The sequence below is a fragment of the Anastrepha obliqua genome, chromosome 5 (genome assembly GCF_027943255.1).
Source record: "Anastrepha obliqua isolate idAnaObli1 chromosome 5, idAnaObli1_1.0, whole genome shotgun sequence".
Taxonomy (NCBI): domain Eukaryota; kingdom Metazoa; phylum Arthropoda; class Insecta; order Diptera; family Tephritidae; genus Anastrepha; species Anastrepha obliqua.
The window spans coordinates 55,250,981-55,278,696 of NC_072896.1; the positions used below are offsets into that span (position 1 = coordinate 55,250,981).

The window sequence follows — 27,716 nt, forward strand, 5'->3', positions numbered from 1 at the left end:
GTTGTAACGCCCACGCTCTGCTACCGAAATTTGTGTCTGCCCACGGCTTTAAAGCAACCTCCAGAATACTTTCCCGATAATATTTCGCATATACCTTGACGCCAGGCTCGATGAAAACGATTGGAGAGCGCCCATCTGCGGTTAGAGCGGCCCAAACCATTACCTGTGGCGATTGCTGGCTCCTGGTGGCCAATCAGTGACTCAAATTCTCGTATGAACGGTCGGTCAAATAAACCCTATCGTTTACGAATTCCTCAATTTGAAAAAATTTCTCGTCAGAAAACACAATGTTCGGAAATTGATCGCTTATAGTATTGCACCGCGGTGCACAGTATCCAAAAGTGAGACCAGCGAATTTGAAGGAATCAGCTGATTTGCTGACGTAATAAGGGATATGACAGCAGTTCGTTTAACAAAAACTGAAATTGTGTTGGTGAGATACAAAAAAAAAAAACAAAAATCAAGTGTGAATTGGCTGCCTGATCAATGGCTGATTAAAGCTATAGACAGTTGCGCTCTCAAGTCTGATATGACGTAAGAGCTAAAGTTCATCCCACAAATCTTACAAAAAGTACCGGGAAGGTGATGTTGACTGTTGACTGTTTTCTTCGCTTGCCAAGGCGAATCGGGCCAGGCAGTCAATAAAGAATATTATTTATCTGTTTTGAAGCGTTTGAACGTTTGCTGTACGTCGCAAATGTGGGCAAACAATTCTTGGATTTTGCATGATGATAACGCGCCATCGCACCGAGCCCAAATTGTATTGGATTATTTGGCCAAACACCAAGTAAATACCATCGTGCAAGCACTGTATTCACCTGATATGGTCCCGTGTGACTTCTTTTTGTTTCCCAAGTTGAAGTTACCACTTCGTGGAAGAAGATTCCAGTCGATAGAGGAGATCAAAGAGAATGCGTCGAAGAAGCTGAAGGCCATCCCTTCGTCGGCCTACCAGGGGTGCATGAGAGGTCTGGGTTCAACGTTGGCACATGTGTGTTGCTTGAATCGAGTCATATTTTGAAGGAGATAACATAAATTTGCCTGAAATTTAACTCTGTTTTGTTTTATTTAAACATTCCCGGTACTTTTTGATCATAGGGTACAACGAAACAGACTAAGAAATATATAACGAAATGTTTTCGTTTATTTGTTTTAAAAAATCTTAAGAAAATTCATATTTACAAGATAAGATTTACAAATTGATAAAAACAAAAATTATGTTTTAGAACAAAGGCAATTTTTTATAATCTGCAAATTAAATTCATATTTGTACGAAAAAAAAAGATAAAAACATAACGAAAAAATTCGTTGGAATTTGCAATTAAATTTAGAAAAACATATCCATTTTAGAGTTCTCCTCAACGTTTTCATCACTAAAGTCAAATGACAACATATCATCATCTCTATCATCATTCACTTGTCCGCCAAAAAAGTCATCAACGCTATCGCCGAGCAATCCTTGATTTTCATCGAATTTGAATTTCATATCAAACTGTAGAAAATCATCATTTTCAGCAGCATCACAGCTCTCATTGGGGCTCATAAGGGGCTCATAGCAAAAAGCATCAATATTCATGTCTATCTTCTTACGCTTAGGTGTATACTTTGCAGTCGCTTGCAAGGGCTCAGCAGTAATGATTGGAATTGAATCTATACCAGTACTCTTTTGAGAATTTTCTTCGTATGATTGTTCAAGATATTCCCGGAAAAATGTTTGACAATCAGGCATTTTGCGAGATTTACGCTTTGTAGGCTTGAGTGGAACCTTAAACGTCTGATTTGTTGTTACTGGCAAAGTGGCAGCCGATGAAATCAGCGGGTTGGCAGGTGGTGCTTTTGGCTCTGGCTCTGGCGTAAGTGTGAGGGGTAATTTCTGTGAAATACATAAATGTAGCTTGGAAAAAAACGAATATCGCATAGATGTGAAAAAAACGCTTACAGTGGGCAATTTAGTGCCTGCCGGCTTGATGATGCGACATTCTTGAATTTCAATTTTTTGCTTTTCGCCGGCAGTGGTTTTGATATTTTGAGTTTTATTTAACCTTTGGGAGCCAAATAGTCGCGCTTTCTTCACAAGTTTGGTGGCTTTAGTGAATTCTGACTTTTTCGGCGTTTGCTTCGTCAGCTCTTCCTTGCGCATCTGTTCCGCTTCTTCTATTTCACCAGTGCTGAAAATTTCGATGGTCTCAGTAGCACCATTCAATAAAGAATTATTCTGTTCGATCACAAAGGTATGATTTTGATTCTCCCTTTCCTCCTCATCGGCACAATTCACACCTTCAATAGCCCGTGAAGTAGTCGATGACATAAATGCATCTTCCATAGTCTCCATTTCTGGTGTTGCAAAACGTACACGTTTCTTTGGTATCACGGCACTGTTATCCTCATCTTCTGTAATGCTTGGACGTCGTAATATAGACCGTGGTGTGATATTTGAAATATCATTGTTTGCTACGCTGAGTTCGTTTGCTTCCAAGCTGGTCCACATCTTATCCATAATGATTGACGCGTTTTCGACTAAGCTAAGCTGCTGGAACTGCAATTGTCTCTCAGTTTCCCATTCCTTGAAAAGTTCTATGAAGCTTATTTCTTTACGCTTATCACAGACAATAGCATTGTTGACATTTCCCAGGCTGGGAAGTGCTTCAAGCTTTGTTGTGGTTGATTGTGGTTGCTCTGGACTCAACTCCACATCGCTTAGAGTGGTGGAATCGCGGAACTAATATTTAAAAATAAAGTAGTTTTTTTTTCAATTAAAACAGAGTGCGGGCGTATCTTTTACTGACCTTCCCATGTAGTTTTGCAAGTAGTTCCTGCTTTTGCGTAACCAATTCTTTCATACGTTGATTATCGGTGTCCTTCATGGTTTCAAGCTGAAATTCAGAATACAAATCCATTCTAAATAGGTTGGGCTAAGACGGTCGTACTCTATGCAACTCACTTACGCTCAGGGCACTTTGTGATACTGCAGAGTACTCTTAAAATAGCTCTCCTATAAACAATTACCGCTAAAAATGGATGAAGATTCTAAAAAATGGCTGCTGAGCATTTGAGCCCTTTATTTAACGTGCAGAGGAGGTGGTGTGTGTCTTCCCTTTCACATTAAATGCCAATTGGACAGAAACATATTCATTGAATACCTAACCAGGGTATCTTAGTTTATATAGGTTGTCGTCCTTTACACATAATTCTGCTCTCTGCTATGCCCTTAGTAACTTCGAGGTCATATGTTTTAATAATACTATAATAGTAAACCAGAGAAACGGATTATCTCACGGTAGACCCGCGAAACAATCTTAGCCAGTCGTAGCATCTGCCGAATAACTACACAGCTAAGAAGCGGGCAGCACACAAATATTCGTATTCTTGTATATTCCATCAGCTGCAAACTACTACCCATCCGTTAATTACTACGAAAGTGCAAGGTTTATGGTCAAGACAGAAAACTGATTGTCGCCGCAAGATTTTTGCCACAGCCCAAAGAACTGCTGTCCTCCGTGTTGCTTCAGCATACCGCACGGTATCAGAAGCAGTAGTACAGATCATCAACGGCAACTATAGATCGTCTACCGAGAGAACGAAGAGAAATATAGATCCTTAGAGAAGGCACGACAAACGGTATAGAGAACCGCACACGCGAGCGTTTAATAGCGCAAAATATAGAATTAGAGCAGACGCACTACGACGACGACGATATTTATACCACACATAGATAAATGGTATCACAGACAGTTCGGAGTGGTGAACTTCTACATTAATCAGATGCTATCTGGACGTGGGTATTTTCGTAAATATCTATACAAAATAGGATAAACGAAAATCACTAAATGTCGTTGAAAGCGTATTACTTAGAAAACAGATAGACCTCGACGCAGTACAACAAAGCGTAGCCTAACAGACAGAGACATAAGAAGACGAGCCTATAGCCTGAACCTGAACAAATATGGTGGACCCAAACGTGGGTGAATAGAATTGGTCCATTTTATGATTCCGGTTAGCCTGAGTGTCTTAGGAGCCACCAAATCTCCTGTTGCTCCTTGGCTCGACCTTTTCAAATTTCAATTTCAGTTCCGGGAAGGGAGGCCCCCCAAAAGAGGAGGAGGGAGTGTTTTAGTGGCTACACCACACGACACAGTAGACTACGGTCGCTGTGAGTGCGAACGCACTTAACCACCAAAAAAACAAAACAAGCATGGAGTCCTGCGTGCCAAAAAACTTATCATGGAGAGAAATCGTTAACCGACAAGCTAACCTTAACCTACCAAAATAATTAGAAGACGAGTCGATAACATGATACTGGCTCCAAAAATGGCGACCCTGGACGTAGGGAGAGTAGAAAAGAGAGGCAGTCTTTATTAGAACTTGGATCTTCTCTGTCTTCGATGAAATGCTACTGTAGTTCGTTGGCAGAGGAAACATTCAGAAGAGGAAGAGGAGGAATTGCTTTAGTGGCATACCACTCGGCGCAGCAGACGACAGTAAGTGCGAAGGCATTTTAAAAATGTCTGTCTCTGTTATCGTTGGAGTACTTCGGACTTGAGTGCGATGCCATTGATACCCTTTGAGACCCAATTTCCTTCCACTTAGCTTCGAAGCGGAATCTTGAACTCAATACCAGCACATAGAAGCTTAAAGTAGCTAGCTTCAAAACCTGTAACTTAAGAGTACCATATTTTGAACTTACTGAATATGTTCCGGGAACTTTTTTCCATGGTGATATTAGCCTTTTTCAATGCAAGCAGAAGTGGGAAATACGAGTGCACTCAGTTATGGTTAGGAACTCATTACGTTGTCCCAATACTGTTGTACTCGATAACTGTACTTGTTAAAAAAATCGATGCTATAAAAGTATCGTAGAGAAGTACCTGATGCTTACACGTATTGATTCCATTTTAAAATTCACACAGAATTACATTTAAAAGGTGGAAAATGGGCTTTAAAATCTTCCCAAGAAAGATTCTACGAAAGATTTTCGGACCTTCGCACGTTGGTGAGTAAGCAATGGAACAATGAGCTGTATGAGCTTTAAGACCACTCAGACATATCGCGGCAAATAAAGATCCAGCGGCTACGTTGGCTGGGTTATGTCGTCCGAATGGATACAAATGCTCCGGGTTCGAAAGTATTCGATGCGGTACCAGCTGGTGGTAGTAGAGGAAGAGGAAAGCCTCCTCTGCGTTGGAAAGATCAGGTGGAGAAGGACTTGGCTTCACGTGGTGTGTCCAACTGGTGTCGGTTAGCACAAGAAAGAAACGACTGGTGCGCTTTGTTAAACTCGGCCAAAATCGGGTAAGCGGTTATCGCGCCAATCAAGAAGAAGAAAGTACCTTCGCTTTCTTCTGTTGGGTTATCCTCGGTGAGGTTCTCAAAAATCAAAAGACGTCGCACTGCACTGCACTTTTGCACTGCATTAGAATAAGTAACGGGGTTGGCGAAGGGAAAACATTTGAATATAGTATCAAAAGTTGTAGCTATAGCAATGCCACTATGGAACCCAACTTTTTTAGCTTTGTTGTGCAAATATTGCCAAACCACTACAGCATATTCAAAAATTCTTGTGCCGTGTACTCGTGTACCAGATACCCACCTGAGTATTTGCATAAAAGATAAACGTAGTTTCTAGTGTCGGAACAACAGTAAGGACGCCTGATGGAAAGCGTGTATAAAGAACTAGGATACCTATCCAAATGTATTTAGGACTGTTAAGGTGGTTCATTGATCTATATTTGTTGTTAGTCGGATTCAGCCTCAGATTAAAGTGCCGCTTTAATATGCAAAGGAGGGTTAAAAAAGAACCGCCAAGAAGCCGCACAGAGTGGAACATAAATCAATGACTAAGATTTAAACTTTCACTCAAGGAGCAGAAGTACTTGAAAAAGATATCCGAGACTGCTGTGAAAGGTAGGGAGCACTGCTTGTAAATGTAAGACGATGCGACAGGCATTTTTTCGTAATACCGATGAAAATTTAGTGAAGATCTTGACGAAAACGAAGAGAATACGGTTCGCAAATGGAGTACCCACAAATAATTTTTAAAAGAAGTATATCGAATAATTATTTTGAACGCGGTATGATAAATAAATTTCATTTATGGGTATATCTAACCGTCTTCCAAAAAAAAAAGAACAAAACAACTACTCTCAACCAAGGCTTATCTACAAGGTAGTAGCAGAACAGCTGTTTTATTTTTTTCATTTTTTTCAATTTTTATTATTTTATGCGAAAAATTAAATGGTCAAACTTTATCATTTACTTTTTTGTTGCCTAGAGAATTTAAGCAACAACAAAATATATAGAAAATTTAAATATTTATGTGTTTCTTACCTCTGTTTCTAAATCAGGTACTTGCTTGCTTGCTTCCACTAAGTAAACAATTATAGCATTACGCTCGTTTTGCAACTCTTTCAGTTGCTCCAATAATATGGCTTGTTCTGCAGCCGCACGTTCTCTCCCATCTTCTATTTTCGCCTGCATATTTCTCACTTCATCCTCTACCATCCGCGCTTTTTGAACTATAAGCAAAACCAAAAAGAAAAAAAATACACTTCGTGCTTAGCAAAAATGATATTCTCTCCATCGTGCATTCCCGTTATCACTCACCTATTGGTCGTTGCTCTAATACACTTCTGCGTTGTCGTTCGGCCTCATACTCTTCACTCAGTTCGCGCATTTCATTTTGACATTGCAATTGCAATAACTCCAGCTTACAATGCAGTTGCGCTTTCCAATCGAGATTTCGCACTTGAACACAAAGTTCTATCGAATGTTTGTAAGTTGTGTGCATAAGTTCTTGTGTTGCACACTTTTGTTGGTATCGTAAGTTTAATTGTTCTAAAATACCTTCCAATTCATACACGTCCATTGTGGCAGTTAAACCCTCCTGAAAGAGTGCTGTGTTGTCGTTTTTCGAGTATGTCGTTGATTGAGTATGAGAAAATTTGTTATATGAGAATTTGTTTCTGAGCAGACAATCTATTATTATTGTTGCTTACCAGCACCAAAATTGCGTGTCTCATCTTTTCGTAATAAATATTGCGCAGCTTTCGCCATTAGCTCTCGCAATCTACTGCTGACCTTGGCTTGCTTTTCAAAATAGTTGACCAATCTTAATGAATTCATTTTCGTTTTTAGTTGATAGTTTTTGATTTATAGTTTATAGTTAACAACACAACACTGAGTATTTTAATTTTCAACAATAAACAAGTCAATACGAATATTTGCACTAAATTTAAATTTATTTTCTCTGATCTCTTTCAACTAAGTACTTAACTGTATGAAGGCAATTTTTGAAATAACGGTTATCCACATTCGCTACCTCGCGCTGCCAGACCGTAGATAAAACATTTTTTTTTATTTGAGCTATCCACAGTGTTGTATTTTTTGGAGTGCAAACTTCAAACCGGTGCAGGTTGGTCAAAAAGTATGTGAAGCAAAAATAAAAATATGTAAATTTTTAAATAAAAATAAATATTTTTGTTCAATACAATAGTCTGCAACTTTAATATATTACATTTTTTCCAATGATCCTCCAGAATTGTATACCATCTATGTAATCATTTTCGGGGAAATCTGCGAAATACTGTTCTACAGCTTCAATAGTTTCTCCATATGACGAAAAACGCCTTCCACGAAATAATTGTGTTAAGAGGTAGCAATCGCTGGAAGCCAAATATGTTTAATATGGTTCGCCTGATCAGTGCGGGAAGCTATTTCCAATAAATAAATACATAAAAGTGCATTGAAAACTGCATCGTTGAAAAGATTATTACTTTGTAGTACTTCTAGCTTCTTTATAAATGGCTGCACACCTTTGACTGCTGGCAAACAAATTTTCTTCGTCAAATTTAGAATGGAATTTTTCGCCACCGCCTTTAAAACGATACCGCTAACAGGGATATAGCTCCGATAATGAGGTCCATTTTTAGAAGACCTGCTTCGTTCTATAAAATCCACTTTCTTTTAGGGGCTTACGTACGGATTTTGCTCGATTCGTTTTTTTAACGTATTGCTCCATTCTCTAAGGAGTTCATTATTATTGCTTTAAACTTTTTCGAAAATGGTTGAATGGTCGACCTTTAGCTCCAGGGCGATGCTATGACAACTAACATGCCGGTTAACTTCGAATATTTCTGTGATTTCATCGAAATTATCGGCATTTTCTTTAACATCAAAAATGCCTAAACAGAGTCGACGAAACCAAAATTGCTCGCAGTTTGCTGTTACATTATCGGCACCACCAGCACCATTCAAGACTTTAGCGGCCTGGCTTGCATTTTCACCTTTATCAAAGGTGAAAAACTGTAAAATATACCGAGGGAGTTTTCTATTTGTTGATTTCCATTGTGAACACCCTGTATCTCACAACTGATTGGACCAATCAAAAAACCGCAAAGAATCTTTTTAGTGTGAAATGTGACCGAGCATAAACTTTAAATTGTTTGGTCGATACTTTACGAGATATCGATAATTATATAGGATTTTTTTATACTAAAATTATTTAATTGGACATTTGCATTGAAAAAGTGTTTTAACGATTTATGTTTTTTGTTTTTGTGTCATTGAAAATTTTATCTTCCGTTTATAAATTTTTGGTGCACTTTTTTGGGCAGCACTCATACATCACATTTCTCATATCTGAAACAATTGAAAAATTTGCATATGTAATAACGTATAAAGTGAATTTTTTAAATGGTTACAATTTGAAATAGCGAAATATTTTCAAACGAGCTGCATTTCTGTTCATTATATGAACTTCCATGTAAATGTCCCATCCCAGCAAGGATAAAAAATCATTGAAATTTATTTCCAAAATCAGTGCTAAGTAAAAATTATTCGAATGGTAAAATGTTTTTAGTTATATTAAGAGCTCATTTCTGCCTCAGCGACAAGCAAGGTGGCGCAAAATGAATCATCCAATTTTGTTTTTCTATGACTTTTTTATGCTTTTGAGGTGATGGAAATTTTTTTTCACTTTAATGCGCTCCATTGCTTGTTTGTTTTATACTGAAAATGTCCAGTTCATAAGTGTCAGATATGATTGCCATTTGAAAAATGTATAAATCTGCCGATAGGATGATTATTTTGTGCCACATTGTATTAGTTTAATGGAAAATCTGAAGTTAAAGACCTCTAAAACTTATTTTGGCACTCTAAAATTAACTTGAACCTGTCAATTTAGTGAAGTATGTTAAGGATCATGGACGAGGTTTAACACAAAGTTTACAAAATACGGTGTTTGGAAGGATAGGGTTGCGTCTATATTCCCATTAAAGTTACTCTATTTCTTTGTAAACTTATGCTTTTTACATATCGTCTTTTAGGCATGCGTTCAAATGAGCTCTGATAAATGTAGATATGATAAATGAACAGTAGAGCTCACTTTATGAATTTGGTGATCGGAAAATCATGGTGAAAAGATTTTCAGGTGTGTGCTATTTAGCAGACCGTTATTCGGCTTTCAGCGAATTTTACAGAATCAGTTGATGAGCAAGAATGATAGAAACAAGATTGCGCCCATCAGAGAGTACGCGACGTAACATTGGATGAGTTGTGCAATGTTAATAAATTTAGTGCTTTTTTTATATATCAAAGTGAAAATTTGTTGATTCTTATAAAATTTGATATTTTGAAAGTGCAAATTTAATTTTTTGCTCCTTTTGGGGTTACGAAAAAATATTAGATCGTTTTCTCTCAAATCTTCTTAACACTGAAAACTTTTTTACACATTTTAAAAAGTATTTGAATTTTTCTGAATGCGAATTTAAGCCATGCTGGTGTAATCGTTTCTTCCGGTCCTCAATCCTTAGTGGGACATAGGGCAGTAAGAGGTGTAATCATAGTAAAAATAAGCAACAAAATACCAGAAACTACTGAAGAAACTATAACGGCATTTTTACAAAAAGAGTACCTTATCTTGTTACATAACCTCAAATATAGCAAAAAAGTCGTTCTCTTAACAAAACAGTTTCTCTTAACAAAAGCTCATAAATTAAATTGTACATAACCATACATTTATTTAAAAAAAAAACGCGCATGTTGAAGACATAGTACAAATTTGGTATTTTATTTTCTTGAAATGGGCATTTTAGTGCATTTTTATATCCAAAGTCAGGCAAGACTGCAGTAGCGAGACAGAGATTTGACTGCTGAAAGCAGAAGAACACCAACAACAACTACAATCGCGGGCAATGCTACCAGATGTTAAAAAAAGTAAAGCTAAATGAAACTGAGTGAATTATTGAACTAATATAGTTTTTAAAAAATGTATATTTTACAAAATTATAAACATTACTTTTAATTAGAACAGGGTAGAAAAATGCCATGAAGAAAGAACTAAAACTCCGAGACTAAATAACAAAAAAGAAAAAATGTTAAATCAAGTTACGAAAATGGTAATCTGGCCATACTGGTGCTAAAACGAGGTAACTCATTGTCAAATTCGCTGAGAGCAAAGTAACGGTACCACGATAGGCGTCATCTCATTATTCTTTCCATCATGGTTGATGAGCTGACATCTCTGAGATTGTGTTGGTGATATACGAAAAAAAACCAACCAATGACACTTCGTTGCCGTCTGAGCAACGACTCAATTTTCAATTTTCGTCACCAAGTGACGTGGTAGCCAAAGTTCTCCTCACAATTTGCTTTTTCACCGTAGCTAAACAGCAAACCTGGTATTGTTGGCAGGCATTCCACATAATTGTTTGGGGAAAGCTGCCGGAGTGACATGTAAATCCGGGACGTTTCGATAACGTAGAAGCGAATATCGACAATCGGTCTATGGATACAATTCAAAACATTTTTTTTTTCAAATATTTTTAGATAACTGTCTTCTGATAAAAAAGATTATAAAATTAAATTCCGAAAAGTAAATTAAATTTAATCCAAATGGAAAACACAACAAAATAATGGCGAATAAATTCTTACATTTTAGTTTATTAATTACCGTCATTTTTTTATAATCTGCCGTGAGTTTGGTTGATCCATATTATATTCTTAGGATATTTTTTGAGCTTAACTGATGGCGGCTGCAACTCGTTCCAATATAGCGTATATACCGGTTTTTTCTCCGAAGCTAGCGCACTTTGTTGTTGCTTCCGCATTTTCGCTAACTGCCATGCCTTATTTATGAGTACAAACCATTTTCCACTTATGAAGTATATAATTTCTATGAAACTTAGTATGCTAAAGCCGTAAAAAAGCGATAAGATTCCGCCAAACCTACCTTTAGAAGATAAATAAGAAACTTTTAGTTTTACTTTTACTCAAGTCAAACACTTATAAATATCGTTCGTTTGTGCGAAGAACGTCAAAACTCAAAAGAAAGTAAAATTTGGAGAAAAACTACTTCGAAGTTTTTAATTTATTTTGTCTCGCTAAGTAAAAATAAAGACATATTTCTTATCATCATCATCATTGTTTTCTTGAAACCCTAGCAGGACATAGATACGTCATAAAATTATGCACATCTAAAAGAATTTTTTTGGGTTATGACGTTCTTCTAGATAGTGAGCGATATATGTATGAGGGTAGCCTTTTAAATTTGCGCCTTTGAAACACACGTATGATGAGCTATAATTAGATATTTTTATGGAAAAGATTGACATTTTTTGGCACAAACTTACATATGACTTTTCTTTTACAAGCTTTATTTGTTATTTTCTCAGTGAATTCAAAAATTCATCTCTCCTAAAAGATGGAAATAATTCGTGAAAATTTTTGTGCTATTACTTACTTCGACTTTTGACGTTGAAGCCAGTGTGAAAAGCTGGTTCCAATGTGGCCGTCGACTCTTGCAGGATGAATTTCGTGAACGGTTGTTGTGCCAGAAACAATCGATGCTGTGCGCCAATCAATTGATAACCTAAGTTCGTCATGTGACATATAGCGAGGTAGAGGCATCCTTGGGCACTTGTGGGACCAGCATATATTTAATATTGAGTGCACATTCGGTTGTCAAGAAGATTTGTTCTCCTTCGAGACCGCATAATTTGACTATTGCTTAAAAATGACTCGAGACTAGAAAGGGCCTTCCTCTTCCTCTACTACTACCAGCTGGTACTGCACTGGATACCGCATTCAGAGCCGGAGCATTTGTATCCATTCGGACGACGTGACCCAGTCAACGTAGCCGCTTAGTCCAAAGTAGCACTTGTGGGCAAGAGAGATTTTTCGCTGGATTTCAAGGCAGACATCGATGTTAATGCTGGTTCGTAGATAAACGGAGTCTGTTATAACCTCGAAATCATAACAGTGACGTGGGTGACGAAACGCGAGTGCGCCGTCTGTTTGTTTGATGACAGGAGGTACTTCGTTTTGTCTTCGTTCACCACCAGACCCATTCGCTTTGCCGCTTTATCCAGTTTGGAAGAGGCTGTTAGTTCTGCACGATTGTTAAGGCCGATGATGTCAATATCGGCTCGTGACGGTTGCACCATTTTTTCCAACATCAACTGTACCACTAGACAAATTCAAACCAGTTAGTTTTGAGTGGTACGCAACCATTGGTTTGCCAGAAGCTTTCGGAGTATTAAAGAAAACCAACCCCCAACAATGCGAATCATCAAGACGATACGAGCATTCACGTATCGGCTCAATCAAGAGAGTTTTTGAGCACTCAAAAGTCCTAATTTGGTACCTAATGACTTCTTTTTGTTCCCGAACATCAAAAATAAAATGCGAGATCAATATTTGAGCAACGCCTGAAGAAGCTGTTGAAGCCTTCGTTCTCTTTTGTACATTGAAAATCGGTTCAAGCGAATCAGAAGTGTACTGACTTCCAAGAAAAATATTTTGAAAAAAAAAATAAACTAATTTTCATTAATGTTTTATTGGGTGCAAAATTTAAAAGGCAGCCCTCGTATGTGTATATACATGAAAAACGACTATGAACTCACTTAACAACATCACCCAATCGCCTATGACATCTCTCCTCGTCGATTCCGCATACTTTTGTTTGAAGTACAATTTAACCAAAGCCACTGTTTTAACGCTATTGAGGCCTTTTCTATAAACAAATTAATATGACAAAAGTGAAAATAACTCGTAAATAAATCCGATAAATTCTCCATCAATTATGCCACTCACAACAAGCCATTGGTGTAGGGATCAGCGTCAGTTGCTTCGCGCAAAGGTAAGTAATTGTTGTAAAATTTATAGTTTATGCCGTTACAAGTTGGCATACAAAGTTTACATTTATCAAATCCATGCGGCTGGTCGACATACTCGAAGTACGACCACTGATTGAACAAACGCATCCAGCGCGTAAGACAAGGCAATTGTGTCAAACTGCAGGCAGTTGCATTGATGAGCGTCGGTGCGAGCATTGGGTTTACGCACCCACAATATCGCTGCATACTTCGCATGCGGCAAATGAGTAGACATTCATCAAGCGAGTAATAGGATCTGGAAAGGAAGGTGGACAGTCATATGCGTATGTACCTATGTGTGTATGTAATATATGTATGCATATAAGTTAATTTTTTTTAGTTTTGCTCTGAATAAATTTTTGTGCAGAGAGCGTAGTCCGTTCAATGCGGTAGAGTGTGAAGCTTAGAGGCACACTTAGGTTGAATGACAAATTGCTAAAAAATTAAAATTAAAATCTAAGAAATATGCTTTCCTTCGATCACAGACACAAATTGCTGCTGATTTCGCTAAAAATCATATGATTTCAACTACTTCAATGGCCTCTAAATCAATTAGGTTGGATAGGATACTTTCTGAGGCTTGCACTTCGATCTGATAGTCGTTTGTGCCCTTTACTCATCACAGTACCTCATCCAGACCAAGTTCCCTTATTATTTAGTCGAAATGAACCGCTCACTCGTTGTATAAGACAGTCTAACCAATTATGCAAACATTTGGATATATTCTCTAACTCACGAGAGACTTTCAAATCAAGACTTAATCTGAAGATACACTTTTTGAATTGTACCTAATGTATCTCACAGTATTGTTTACCATAAATTATATTTAAGCTTTAATATTAGTAATCTATTTAAGTTATACTTTAATTGATGAATAAATAAATAAAAATAAACTCAGGATAGAGCTGAGTTGGATTGAGCGTATGTGCCTTTCTTCTGGCTGCTGTTGGCCAAGATGTCTCAACATTATCTGCGCTATTGCGCTGAATTCTAGTCGAAATGGCAATTTCGGCAACGGAAATTTCTGTCTAAGTTTATCTCTGCACTCAGAAATATGTACAAAAAAATGACATCATATTTTCCCACTTACCTATTTAACAACTGTTGTCCCTCATCTTTGAAATAACATTCCCTTACCGCCGGCGAAAAGCTGCTTATAGAACGTGGTGCCTCGTAAAAAGTTGGCTGTACTGGGATTTGCATTATGCTTCTAGGGTTTACCAAAATCTCACCCAATGTATTCGTCATAGAGGTGGGATAATCTTGTTGTGGAAACAAATAAAGCTAACAGGCAACTGCGCAGGTTAGGAGGGTATTCACTCGCACGGTGCTTGCAAGCCCAAGTACTTACCTGAAATGCGTAACTAGCGAATTCGGAATGCGTATAATCATTCGGATCGCTTTGCAAAACGAATTGTATCGAATTCAATATGCTATTGGATTCAAATGTGACATTATTCATTTCCAGAGTGGCTCTTGTGCTGTAATACAGATTGAATTGTTTAAAAAAGATATTAAATTTTGAAAAAAAAACTCAATTCAAAATCTCTCACATATTGGTTACGTAACTCTCGCGTCGATAATTGAATAGGCAACAGGCACCCGCTGATATTGAACGTTTCTGAAAATAACGCGTTGTATTGATTGGCTTGCCGAATACCATGCCACGTATGATGATGTCTTCACAGTGCGGCGCTAAATTATAGAGTATTTCTCGTGTTGAATATTCACTGCCATTGTACATGCTCGTGAGTATGTCGTGTAATTGACGAAGTCGTGGATCTGCGTTCGAGTATGTGTCGAAGGGGTAGAGGAAGAATCCAGTGAGCAGCATAAGTTGCTCAGCCATTTCACTGACATTTTTTGCGAGTAGTCCTGAATGGAGTGCCTCCTGAGCCTTATAACTGAAAGTATAGTGTTTGTTTTTTGTTTTTTTGTTTTTGGAAAGAAAAAATAATAACTAGGAGGAAAAGTATACTTTATTTCTAAAGAAATTGCTCCTAATTTTGGAAATTTCTCATTTTAAAAATTGATGCAATTTTTCATATCGTACATCATGCACGTATAAGAAAATAGGAATCTTAGTGGCCTTTAGTTGTTATCTCTCTTTCTAATAATTTTATTTTGATCTCGATAAAGTTTTGTGCACCAAATTCTTTAATAAGGTACGGTGTAACAAGAGGAGCGAAAACTTAAAGCCTATGCAATACTCTCTTTTCCTGTGTGTGACCCAGTAAGATTTCAAAACAAGTAAAAATCAGGCCGATTTTTTATGTACATATATTACCCGGTGGTCTAGATCACGAAAATTTCACCTATTTTCACGATTTTTTTTTTTTGCCATTAAAAATTTAAAAAACGATGTTTCAACTTCTCGCGCTTATTAGTACGTTTATTGAGCATACAAAAAATTTTTTTTTTACTTTTGAAACAATATTTATTATTATAAAAATGCCGCTGAAGATGACAATCTCGAAAAATCGAACCCGGACGGCGTAGATGATTTCGAGACTTCAACTCATCTGAAACACAAAATTCAAGAAGATTCTTAATCAGAAAGAGTGCAGTTATGGTTGGAACTAGAACAAATAGAAAAAATGAAAAATTGACAAAATGGCGCGCTTTTGAAAAAAAAGTTCGTAAAATCGGGTTTTTTCACTAGTTTTTTAGTTTAAAAAATAGGAAATTATTTAAATAAAATTATGATTCTAGTTCCGACGATAGCGACACATGTTGTGAACAACATATCCAAATTTCAAGTGACTCGGTTGAATAGTTTTTATGTTTTCATCCCCGCCGTGCCGAAAAAAGTCGTTTCGATGTACAGTACAATTCCTCTTAACCGGTCACCTCCGGACTGCATACCTGGCCGGTTGCCGTTTTGGCCGGTTAATCCGAAGTGTACTTGTATACATACATATAAAAAATGGAGAAGCATTTTTTACATATAATATAATGTATTTCATATTTACATATGTATGTTAACGTATAACATCAATAAAATATAAGTGTAATAATTATTTTTTGAAAAAGTCTGTGATTTTCTTCTGTTTTTTAACCTTCAGTGAATTTCTGAATGCGACATCGCTCCATTTTCTAATCACCAAAACGTCTAATGCTGTTGACTCATGTTGCTGCTCAATGTATTTCAATGCAATTTCCATCACATTTTTGGCTTCTTCATGAGAAACTGTTTTCTCCTCTTCAACGTCACTACTCTCATCATCTTCCTCTTGTTCTTTGTTTGCTAAATCTATGATTTTGTCATCATTCAAAAATTCATTTTCAAGGTGTTCGCCACAGTTTATCATCCAATTTTCCACATCTTCTGCCTGTAATGATTCGTTACCCGATAACTTTTGAAGGTCTTGTAAAGTAGATTTGTTTTCTTCTTCTTCAGTCCCTGCAATATTCGAGATCACAATTAGATGCTCAACATTTGGCCAAAGTTTACTCCAAAACAAACGTTGAAGAGGGCATTTCTTGAAAAGCTGTAGCTAACATATAGATAACGTCTTTGATATTGATCTTTTTGATGACTTCTAAAAGACCTCTCCGAATGTTGCAGAATTTCAGAAACAAGTTTACGCCTGTATCGTCCATTGGTTGCACTAAGCTTGTCACATTAGGAGAAATATAAACTAATTTTATGTCATCTACAGCGCAGTCATGAGGATGGGTTGGAGCATTATCTAACACAAGAATTGTTTTAATAGGCAAGTTTACACTTTTTAAATGTTTTTTAACTTTTGGAACAAACTCCAAATTAAACCACTCTTTAAACAAGTCTGAATTCATCCACGCTGATTTTTGTGACGTATAATTAACCGGAAGGGAAGATGGATTCAAGTTTTTGAATGCCCGTGGTTTAGCAGACTTGCCAATAACGAAAAGAGGAATTTTATGAGTCCCTGCTGCATTCGAACACACGGCCACTGTAATACGTATTCTTTGTTCTTTTTGAAACCAGAGGCAGACTGTTCATGACTGCCTAGAAAAGTTGTTTGTGGTAACATTTTAATGTTTAGCCCGGTCTCGTCCATATTATAGACTTGTTCTGGAGGTAATTCCTCTGTTTTAACCATTTCACCAAACTTAGTCTTGAATTCTGTCGCACCAGAAGTACAGCAGACATTTTTTCTCCACTTGCATGTGCGAAATGAATTCCGTGTCGCTTCTTCCATCGATTAAGCCAACCATCACTTGCCACAAAGTCACCTCCAATATTAATCTTCTTGTGGATAGCCAACGCTTTTTTTTTCAAAATTGGGCCGCCAATCGGTGTACCTCTTCGACGTTCCTGAAGAAACCAGATCCACAAAGCTTCATCGACGACCTCGCAAATCGGTTTTTTTCTCGTACAACGGCTACCCAGATTTCTATCAGATTCCATTTTCGAGCAAAACTCCTCAATGGAACGCCTATCTCTTCGCCAGTCATTTACAGTGCTTTTTCCAACATTAAATTCTGCACATATTTTCGCTACGGATTCACCATTATCAATCCGCCTTAGCACTTTTAAACGTGTATCCATCGAAACCACAATTCGTTTACGCTTTGCAGTCATTGTTAAGGAAAGAACTATGTTATGTCCGTACCCACAGCAAAAACAAACCAAATTGATCAAAACGGCAAACGACAAAATCCTATCTAACATCGTTTATAGTTTACTTCACCGGGATCTCCCCGTAATATCGGGGGAATCCCAGCCGCATCGCCTCGCCGGTGAATTTCTTGGAAAATATTGCATTGCGCTCGGCTGTTGTAAACAGGCCGGTTAATCCGTCGACCGGTTAATGCGAAGCCGGTTAAGAGGAATTATACTGTAAATGAGTTTAAAGTTTGAGGTACAGGAGCGCGCGGACCGCTCTCTACCTGGTTAATGGGTTGTAGAAGCTATAATATTGGGAATTTCCGCATGAAAATTGCACAGTATATTCTTAAGATACTATACTTTCGAAATATCGAAAAAAAATTGATTTTTTGAAAATTCTAGACCACCGGTTTTTTTATATTAATAAGAGATGTTATTTTGATATTCAAAGAAAAATGCTATTTTTTAATATAAATGATCGGATGTTTATTTCATTATAAAGAGGGAGGTATGCCGTTAGCAGTGGAAAATAATGTCAAGCAAATGACCACCATGGCCATGCTTACAGGACATTATACTTTTCATGAAATTTTCAATAACCAAATTGCAAAGTGGCTGCCCTATGCCCTCGATAGCATCACGAACTCCATGTTTGAGGTCTTGAATCGACCCTGGGCTGTTGGCGCAGACCTTCTCTTTCACGTGGCCCCAAAGAAAAAAGTCATGCATGTAAACGCCTAATCTCCTTGCATGATTTCTTATGACACAATGTCCTGTGAGACTCCCTACTCAATTTTAAAATATTCTTGGACAGACGTAGATTTGGCATTGGCCATGTTTGCCTAGCAATTTCACAGGTATTGGCACTAATCCATATTTGATTTACAGAACTGATTAGTGTCTCCATAACAAGAAGCTTACAAGTTGTGAGAGGTACCCCCATAATATTATTTATGTTTGGCATACAGGTACAGCCCTACAGTTCCCTGGTATATCTCTGTGGCCTGGAACCCCGCATAAGATAATATGACATTGTTTGGAAATCTCATTAAGAGATTGGCGACAGTGTGAGACAATCCTTGATGTTATTTGGAATGCATCCAGGACCCGTAGTGCAGCTTGGGTGTCTGATAGAATGCAGATATCTGTTGATGATATTCTATTTATCTCTAACGATTTTAAGGCGACGAATAGCATTTGTTTCTGCTTGAAAAACACTACAGTGATCCGGTAGTTTAAAGGATTCACTTGAGCTTTTTACTTTGCAATATAACCCTGGTTTTACACCGTTGTCCATTTTAGATGCGTCCGTTTAGATCTTAACGGGGCTGTTGGGTGATGGATCTTCTTCAAGCCATTCCAATCTAGAAGGGATTTTCATTAAAAAATTCATTTCGAACAGAGAATGGGAGGGTGATAATCACAATCACTGTGTATATCCGTCTGTCTAAGATGGTTGAGCTCGCTCTGAGCCTTAAAGCGGAACAGGCCGCTGAGTATTTGCAGAAGAGATCTAGGGGTGACAGATGTAATATGATATCCAAAGCCACGGATGGCGTGGTTTTCATGTCATATATTGCTAGTTCCGCTGATTCTGCACCTTATTCAATAAATTATAATTCGGTTTTTTTCTGCATAACACACCACCAGACAACATTTCCATATAGAACAATGGGTCTGAAGACAGCAGTATAAAGCCAATTAGCAACCTTAGGTTTTATTGCCCAGGCTGTCTTATAGGTAAAAAAGGCTAGGTTCGCTTTCCTAACTCTTTCTAAGATGTTTGACTTCCAAGTCAATTTCCTATCTATATCTAGTCCCAAGCGTGATTACCATTCGGAATTTACAGAGAGAACGTTGGTTTGAATCTCGGTGAAACACCAAAATTAAGAAAAACATTTTTCTAATAGCGGTCGCCCCTCGGCAGGCAATGGCAAGCCTCCGAGTGTATTTCTGCCATGAAAAAGCTCCTCATAAAAATATCTGCCGTTCGGAGTCGGCTTGAAACTGTAAGTCCCTCCATTTGTGGAACAAAGTCAAGACGCACACCACAAATAGGAGGAGGAGCTCGGCCAAACACCCAAAAAGGGTGTACGCGCCAATTATATTGTATATATATATATACTTGGTTTCTTCCGAAATCACAAGAGCATAATTGGACTTAACTGAGGGATTCTATGTTTCCTAGTGAACAAGATGAGTTGTGTTTTGCCTGGGTTGACTCCTAGACCACACTTTTCTGTCCATCTAGAAAGTATTTTAAGGGGACAGATACCTGTAAACGGCCATATTTTCTCTGATTTTCATTAAAATTATTTAAAATGAAGTAGTCAATATATTTTCTTCAAAATTTAGTTTATTTATACATTAAAATAATATAAATTTTTATTTTATTTTAAGCATTTAAAATGATTTAAAATGGCGAATGCACACTCAATTCTTCCAGGAAGGTCGCAGCGGGGCTTCTCATCGGCGTCAGTGGCCTGAATACAAAAAACCAAATTTTTTTTTTTTTAATACCATAATTTCTAAATGAATGGAAAAAAAATTCGCGGAATAAAATGTTTAAAAAAATGCATTTTGGGACGAATTTTCCTACTATTTTTGCTTTGAAAAAGATGTGTGCAAAATTTCAGGGAGATCGGTCAATAATTTTTCGAGTTGTCGTGCACGCCAATTCGAAAAATATAGTTTTGAAGAAAACGCGTCTAAAGTCGACAACGTAATTATACCTTTCTCAGCGCTCGAACGCAAAGAATAGAGTCGTCACGGTTGACGATCTAAATATAACATAAGAAATACTTAAATTTACGTTCTAAAATTTTTTTGACATATTCTTAAAGGATTATATTAACATTTTATGAAAAAAAACAGTTTTTTTTCGTAATTTTACAGGTATCTGTCCCCTTAAATATGTAAGTATATAAGTATATTATCTATTCGTAGCATGAAACGAATGAACGGTTTCTTTAAACGTATTCCTTAACTACCATGTGCAATTACGCTTACCAAAAGATAGCCGAGAAACTTTGTATTTCGGAGTTGTAGCAGCAGCGGAATAGTAAAGCAATAAATTTATCTCTGTTTATTCAAGTCTGTATATGTATTAGGGGTGTCCGTATTTATATAGAATTTTTTTATATATAAAACAAGCAAAGAAGTACCTGATCAGACGCTTTTTATGAATAGCTTTTTTTTTGACGGACACATCGAATGGTATTCATACACCAACCGATTCGGCTAAGACGCACAGTGGGCATTTTTTGACAAATTTTGTTCAAAAATGGATTCAGGATTCAATTTTTGACCAATTTTAATAATCTTTATCTTAAAATGCTCGTAAATGATTTTGGATTGTTTAGGCTCGAATTTCATTTTTTTTTAATCTTTATGAAAAATTCAGCAAAACTTGAAAAACAAAAAATTGTATGTATTCAAATTAGGTGTTGCATTGTAGCCAACGGCAACTCGTTCCGGCAAGTACGCAAATTTCCAGCCCATATAAGAGGTGAAATCATCTCCCAACTACTTAAAAATTTAAAAACTAATTTTTTTCAAGGGCAAACCTAGAATATTCAGCGGAAAATTATAAAAAAATTGATACATACATTTTTGGGGTTGCTGAGTCCTTGCGGGGTCAAATTGACTGAGTTAGGGTGAAACTTATTTTAAACACGAAAGTCAGCCAAATGTTTGGACAAAATTCACATTTTCTCTTAAAAATCGAATCGAATTTGAATACAAACATTTTTTTTTTTTTTGAAGTATTTCTGATTTTTTTTTATAAATATGATTTATTATATCAAGGGTTTGATTTGATATAGTAGGACTATGAATAAGTTCGTGCGTTTTTTTTCGAAATTTGAAACTTTATTGACGTAAAATGGTTACAAATTTAATATTCAAAGTATTGTCCATCGCTTACTACTACTTTTTCCCATCTTTCTGGCAATTCACGGATTCCCTTTGTGAAAAATTCGGTCGGTTTTGCCGCAATCCACGAATCGATCCATTTTTTGACTTCATCGTAATTACGGAAGTGCTGGTCAGCCAGGCCATGTTGCATCGATCGGAAGAGATAGTAATCGGATGGCGCAAGGTCTGGACTATACAGCGGGTGGGGTAGGACATCCCATTTGAGCGTTTCTAAGTATGTTTTGACCACTTGTGCAACATGTGGCCGAGCATTGTCATGTTGCAAAATAACTTTGTCGTGTCTATCGGCGTATTGCGGCCGTTTTTCTCGCAGTGCTCGGCTCAAACGCATCAATTGTCGTCGGTAGACATCCCCCGTAATCGTTTCATTCGGTTTCAGTAGCTCATAATACACAACACCCAGCTGGTCCCACCAGATACACAGCATAACCTTCAGGCCATGAATATTCTGCGCCGACGTCGATGTTGAAGCATGGCCAGGGTATCCATACGTTGCCCGACGTTTTGGATTGTCGTAATGGACCCACTTTTCATCGCCAGTCACAATTCGATGCAAAAAACCCTTTCTTTTGTGCCGTTGAAGCAGTTGTTCGCATGCCATAAAACGGCGTTCAACGTCTCTTGGCTTCAATTCATACGGCACCCAATGGCCTACCTTTCGGATCATTCCCATGGCTTTTAAACGTTTGGAAATGGTTGATTGATCAACTCCCAAAGTTTTTGCAACCTCTTCTTGCGTTTGAGCCGGATCTTGATCGAGCAATTCCTCCAATTCGGTATCCATGAACTTTGGCGGCGCACCCTCGCGTTCTTCGTCTTCCAAGCCAAAATCACCACTTTTAAAGCGTGCAAACCACTTCTGGCACGTTCGCTCAGCTAGAGCATGCTCACCATAAACTTCCACCAAGATACGATGACTTTCGGCTGCTTTTTTCTTCATATTAAAAAATTCCCCGCAAAAACACATTATTTGGCACGAAATTCGACATTTTCAAGTGTGGTAAAAATATTGTTGTTTACGCTTCAAATAAAAAACTTATACTGACGTTTGTGCATTACGACAGTAGCTCTCCAATGAATGTTTGGAAATGTGGATCGATGGAATAATAATCAAGTTACGCCATCTGTTGTAAAACCGCACGAACTTATTCATAGTCCTATAATAAACCAAAAATTTGAAATTTGGGCTACACAAACTCATTTACGAGCATTTTAAGAAAAACATTATTAAAATCGGTCAATATTTGCCTTCTCTAGGATTTATGAAGAAAATTTGTCGAAAAATCCGCTTAACTCAGTGTACTGAAAAAGAAGCTATAGCTACGTGACACACTTCATTAATTTCATTACGCTCTGCTTTGTAGTAAATCCGCTTTAATAAAACGTCAAGTTATCCACTTGAAATATTGAGCACAAAGGCATAAGGAGGAGATTATATTATTTTAGATTTTTAAACTCTAAATCAGAACATCCCTAATGTTCGACTGCACAGCTGCCTACACATGAGTGAGCAAATCTAATCGCTATTGGCACCAAAGGTGTTTGCTCAAAATACAATTTTAACTCTCATTGCTTCGTGCAACCAGCAACTTTTTGGCCTCACGGTACTTATCACATCGCAAATACACCCTGTGGCGTTTAGATACTCCTATAAAATAGCATTCACTACAGGCTTCCATGTTCATTTACCTTCGGTACACGCAACATGTGGCAACAACTAGTACTGATAGTTCTAAGCTGCTTGGCCGCCACCATCCAACACGGGACTGCAGAGCGCATACGGTACGACGACTATCAGGTCTATCAGCTGCAACCGCAGACGACAGCTCAATTAGACACCGTCAAGACGCTTGACGGTTCTAGCGACTCGTACCTCTTTGTGGATCCAGTACATTATTTGGGTACTAAAATTAATGTCCTCGTTGCACCACAACGTGTCACCGATTTTTTAGCTACACTGCAGCAAAGCGATATTTCATATGAATTGGTGGACGAGAATGCACAGAAAAGTTTGGATTTGGAAGAGCTCGTAGCTGATCCCAATCGAAGACGCGGTGAATACACTTGGACGGAATATCATGAGCTGAACGATACATACGCTTGGTTGCGTTCACTACCTGAAAAATATCCTGAGCAAGTGAGTGTATTTGTTGCGGGTCGGTCGTATGAAGGACGTGAAATATTAGGCGTAAAGATCTCGTATGCCAGCAGTGTCGATGGTGCAACAAAACGTGGTATTTTCATTGAGGGCGGCATGCATGCACGTGAGTGGATTAGTCCCGCTACCACAACTTACATCATTAATCAGTTGCTCACCAGCTCGAATGCGGATGTACGCAAAATAGCGGAGAGTTTTGATTGGTATGTGGTACCCCATGCCAACCCTGATGGCTTTGTGTATACACATACCACCAATCGCATGTGGCGTAAAACGCGTACGCCATACAACGGCTGCTTTGGCGCAGATCCCAATCGTAATTGGGGTTTCCATTGGAATGAAGTCGGTGCAAGCAGTAATGCTTGCTCAGATACATATGCCGGACCTAGGGCATTCTCAGAGATTGAAACGCGCACGCTCTCTGAATACATTAGCACATTGAGGGGAAAATTAGTTTTGTATTTGTCATTCCATTCATATTCTCAACTGTTACTCTTCCCTTATGGGCATACCAGTGAGCTGCCGCCCAATTATAAGGACTTGAAGCGCGTATTTGATGTTGGAGTGACAGCTGTTTCGAAACGGTATGGCACAAGATATACTGGCGGTAACGTGTATGATGCCATATATCCCGCTGCGGGCGCCAGCCTTGATTGGGCTTATGGCAAGTTGGAGGTACCCTACTCATATTGCTTTGAACTGCGTCCTTCGGGTTCATATTTATGGAGTGGATTCCGTTTACCAGCCGAACAAATTATACCCACTGGTGAGGAGATAATGGATTCCATGTTGGCGATGATCAAGGAGATAGGTACTTTGTCGATGTTGTAATAAAATATTTAAAAATATTCGAATATTTAATTCATTTATGGATGTTCTAAGTAAGACAAAACAAAAATTGTATTTTAAAAATCCAATCATTATTTTTGCGGCCTAAAGCCCAATCATACGTAAAAATTATTTGTAATAATCAAATCGCTATATTTCAATATTTTGATTCGTATGCATTCTAGTTTTTGATATATTTATTTAAAATATACCGCTGAGTTGGTTCGGGAAGTCGCGTTGATCCCACTGACATGCGAAAGCCTGTTTTCTTTGGATTATGATTTTTTTTGGAGAATATGGAGGTTGAAAAATTTCTGTAATTCATAATTTTTTCGAGTTTCTTATAATAAAAAGTACTTTTAATCCACATACCAAAATAAATGTACTTCAAAGTGTTAACTGTTTTATACAAAATAAAATTTAAATATGCAAAAATTTTTACATTAAGATGTCTGAATTCCTTAAGTACTTTAGGCTGAACTCTACCAATTTTAAATATGTTTTTTGTTATGAAGAGATTGGGACAAGTTCCCCACGCGGCATCACAATGGGATATGGATCTGTGTATGACCCACAGGACAACCGCTTCAATCTAACCTTTGTTATGAAAAGCTTTTCAAGGCAGAATCAAATTCAGAGGCCTACCATTACTGCCAAGAATCGACCGCTACTCACATCGAACTCCATTACCTTGGGTTTATGTTTGCGCTGATTTTCAAACTGCATATCTGTTCACGATAGCTGGTTCTTAAACATTGAAACGACCTGAATGTATTTTCCCCTATAGTGAATGTTTTATGGTGTCACAACAATAGAATATGATTAAGAAATTAATCATTGAATTTGTATGAAAGCTAGTCCAGCTAGACCAGTCTGATATCTTTCGACTATTTTATTTGAAAATCTTAGCCTTGAGCAGTAGTTATTGTTGTTGTTATAGCACCTTACTAGACCCTGCTAGTGTAGTGTACTCACCGAGCGTCATCGTCTACCTCATCTAACGGTAGACCCAGAACACGTGCTGTGTCAACAGGTTGAGTCCAGAGGAAGAGATGTGTTATGTGAGTGGATGTGTTATCGGGGTCGATTCTAGATGAGTAGGAGTTTAACCTACTACAATATTCAGACCATAATTGAGCCGTTTGTGGAACAACATCAAGACGTACGCCATAAATCAGAGAAGCAGCTCGGACAAACACCTAAAAGAAGTATATGCGTCAATTATTTATTTATTTATTTAATTGAGCCAAAGTTACCCGAGTCTCAGGAGGCCGCTGCCTTTGTCTGCAACGGATTTCGATACAGGCATTCGGAACAGTCTACACCTTCGCTTCTTCTCCTTCTTAATTAGTGAGTTAGAGCAGACTGTTCACTGCCTGTGCCATCATCCACTGGTACAACATCGAACCCTCTTATGACTAGATAATTTAGATAGATTCTTACTGTATGGCCTAGTAAGTGCAGTCACCGGAAATTTATTCACTACACTAACGTCTCAGCATCGTGCATATCATCTTTCCTTGTATGCGATTATTGAGTTCATTAAACTTTTGCAGAATAATTCCTTCAAACTCGCGAAAAGGTCGTCTCATCGAATTTTGACATCTACGAAGCCTCCGTGCCATACAATAAGCCATGTACAATAAGAGGATTTTTTACGCCTACTCAGTCCAAAACAGGACTGCTTGGCAAACGAGAATCTCCATTCCATTTAAAATTTGACATTAGGCCTCTTGTTTTCGCCAAGTGTTCGCAAACTTATTTACCGATACCACCTTTAATAGATTGGCCTTGGCAAGTGGCGAATAGATGAAACAACTGGTATAAGCGAACATAACTTGGTAACGCGGAAATAGAGCTGTCTTAAATGGCATGTATGTGTAAGATAGTGAGTTATACAAGTTTAATGAGGTATAACCGTACTCGCTAGTGGCAAAACTCGCTCGATTACATCGTTGTTGCTGTCGCATGAAAATTCGTAGAATATGCTCTGAGAGCGGCAAATTCACAAAAAGTACAAGTACGCAAAAATTGTTGGTGGAGAGAATACAGTAGTGGCGATATCTGCGTACCGCTAATCCATTTTCAGTGTACATATATGATATTATACTTTTGGAATCTGCTTATTTGCTGTCTTAATAATTGAATTTTTGTATTCATTTTATTGTTGTATTGTTTTTCAATTTTGCTGGTATTCACGAGCAAAGTTCCCCTACAACGTCGCAAACTTTTTCAATTGTTATGTCAAAACTAGAAATACTCTCACGGATGTTAAAATCATGAAATCTGTCATTCTTGACAAAACTTGTAATAACTGGCAATTTCTTATAGCGCGCAATTCAAAAAGAGTAAAAAATGGAAAACTGGAAATTATACAGCGATCTAGATGTAGCTGCCTACTTTTCAAAATACCGCTTTTTAATTCTTTATTATATGAACAAATGCTTGTGAGCAGCTATTTTCCTTACTGGCAAGTGAAAAGGCGTTCTCAATTTCCCCCTACTTGCAAGATTTTGGGTAAAAGAATACCAGGCAATAACGATTGGTAAGCAATCGCGTATGCGAATATTATTATTACCGGAGCTTATGCTGGGGATTGAGGACGAAGAGAGCAAACGCTTTTCAAATACCAACAAATAATGAGAAAATGGTCAGCAATTCAATTAAATGAAAGTAGTCAGAAATTATCAACCGAAAGGGTCGCGTATTCTATCATGACATCGCCCGACTACATACAATTTGTCAAGAAAAAGTTTTGAGACATTAAAATTCAAGTTATTCGCACTTATTTAACTGAAACCATTACTTCTTGATGAATTTGGAGAGCACTTAAAAATTATTTCATTGACTAACGTAGTTGCCACTGCTTCGTAACGGTAAACTTTTTTTATATACCAAAGCAAAAAAAAAAAACAACGATACAAAAACAAAACAAATGCTACGCTCAGCTGTCAAGAAATGTTTTTGCATATCTATTTTCGGCATCGTTTGCAAAGATGGTTTGATATACCGTTATCTCACTGAGTTGTTACACACACATTGGTCATTAATC

At 37.6% G+C, this 27,716-nt stretch overlaps 3 protein-coding genes across 3 annotated transcripts in view; 1 reads left to right on the forward strand and 2 right to left on the reverse strand.

Annotated features, from left to right (window-relative positions):
• Nucleotides 1-1,215: 1,215 nt before the first annotated feature.
• Nucleotides 1,216-7,256, reverse strand: LOC129249244 (uncharacterized). Its single transcript, XM_054888937.1, has 6 exons — nt 6,993-7,256; nt 6,601-6,891; nt 6,325-6,512; nt 2,787-2,873; nt 1,940-2,719; nt 1,216-1,873 (listed from the first exon to the last, which is right to left on the reverse strand). The coding sequence occupies exons 1-6, from the start codon at nt 7,117-7,119 to the stop codon at nt 1,328-1,330; spliced, it is 2,019 nt and encodes a 672-aa protein (XP_054744912.1). The 5' UTR covers nt 7,120-7,256; the 3' UTR covers nt 1,216-1,327.
• Nucleotides 7,257-10,955: 3,699 nt separating this feature from the next.
• Nucleotides 10,956-27,716, reverse strand: part of LOC129248768 (sodium channel protein Nach) — a 36,117-nt gene continuing 19,356 nt past the window's right edge. The window contains exons 3-8 of the mRNA XM_054888384.1: nt 14,702-15,052; nt 14,500-14,629; nt 14,239-14,432; nt 13,087-13,404; nt 12,897-13,006; nt 10,956-11,224 (exon numbers count right to left, since the gene is read on the reverse strand). Coding sequence (XP_054744359.1) covers nt 10,956-11,224; nt 12,897-13,006; nt 13,087-13,404; nt 14,239-14,432; nt 14,500-14,629; nt 14,702-15,052 — 1,372 coding nt within the window. The remainder of the gene's footprint in view (nt 11,225-12,896; nt 13,007-13,086; nt 13,405-14,238; nt 14,433-14,499; nt 14,630-14,701; nt 15,053-27,716) is intronic.
• LOC129247958 (zinc carboxypeptidase A 1-like) lies at nt 23,382-24,667 on the forward strand. The gene has a single exon (XM_054887341.1). The coding sequence runs from the start codon at nt 23,384-23,386 to the stop codon at nt 24,665-24,667; it is 1,284 nt and encodes a 427-aa protein (XP_054743316.1). The 5' UTR covers nt 23,382-23,383.

Excerpts from the sequence above, each read along its gene's own strand:
- LOC129249244 (XM_054888937.1), bottom strand. The coding sequence starts at position 7,119 with ATGAATTCATTAAGATTGGTCAACTATTTTGAAAAGCAAGCCAAGGTC. Across the intron at positions 6,892-6,992 it reads GACACGCAATTTTGGTGCTG|CACTCTTTCAGGAGGGTTTA; the intron begins GTAAGCAACAAT and ends ACGACAACACAG. Across the intron at positions 2,720-2,786 it reads TTGCAAAACTACATGGGAAG|TTCCGCGATTCCACCACTCT; the intron begins GTCAGTAAAAGA and ends TTTAAATATTAG.
- LOC129247958 (XM_054887341.1), top strand. The coding sequence starts at position 23,384 with ATGTGGCAACAACTAGTACTGATAGTTCTAAGCTGCTTGGCCGCCACC.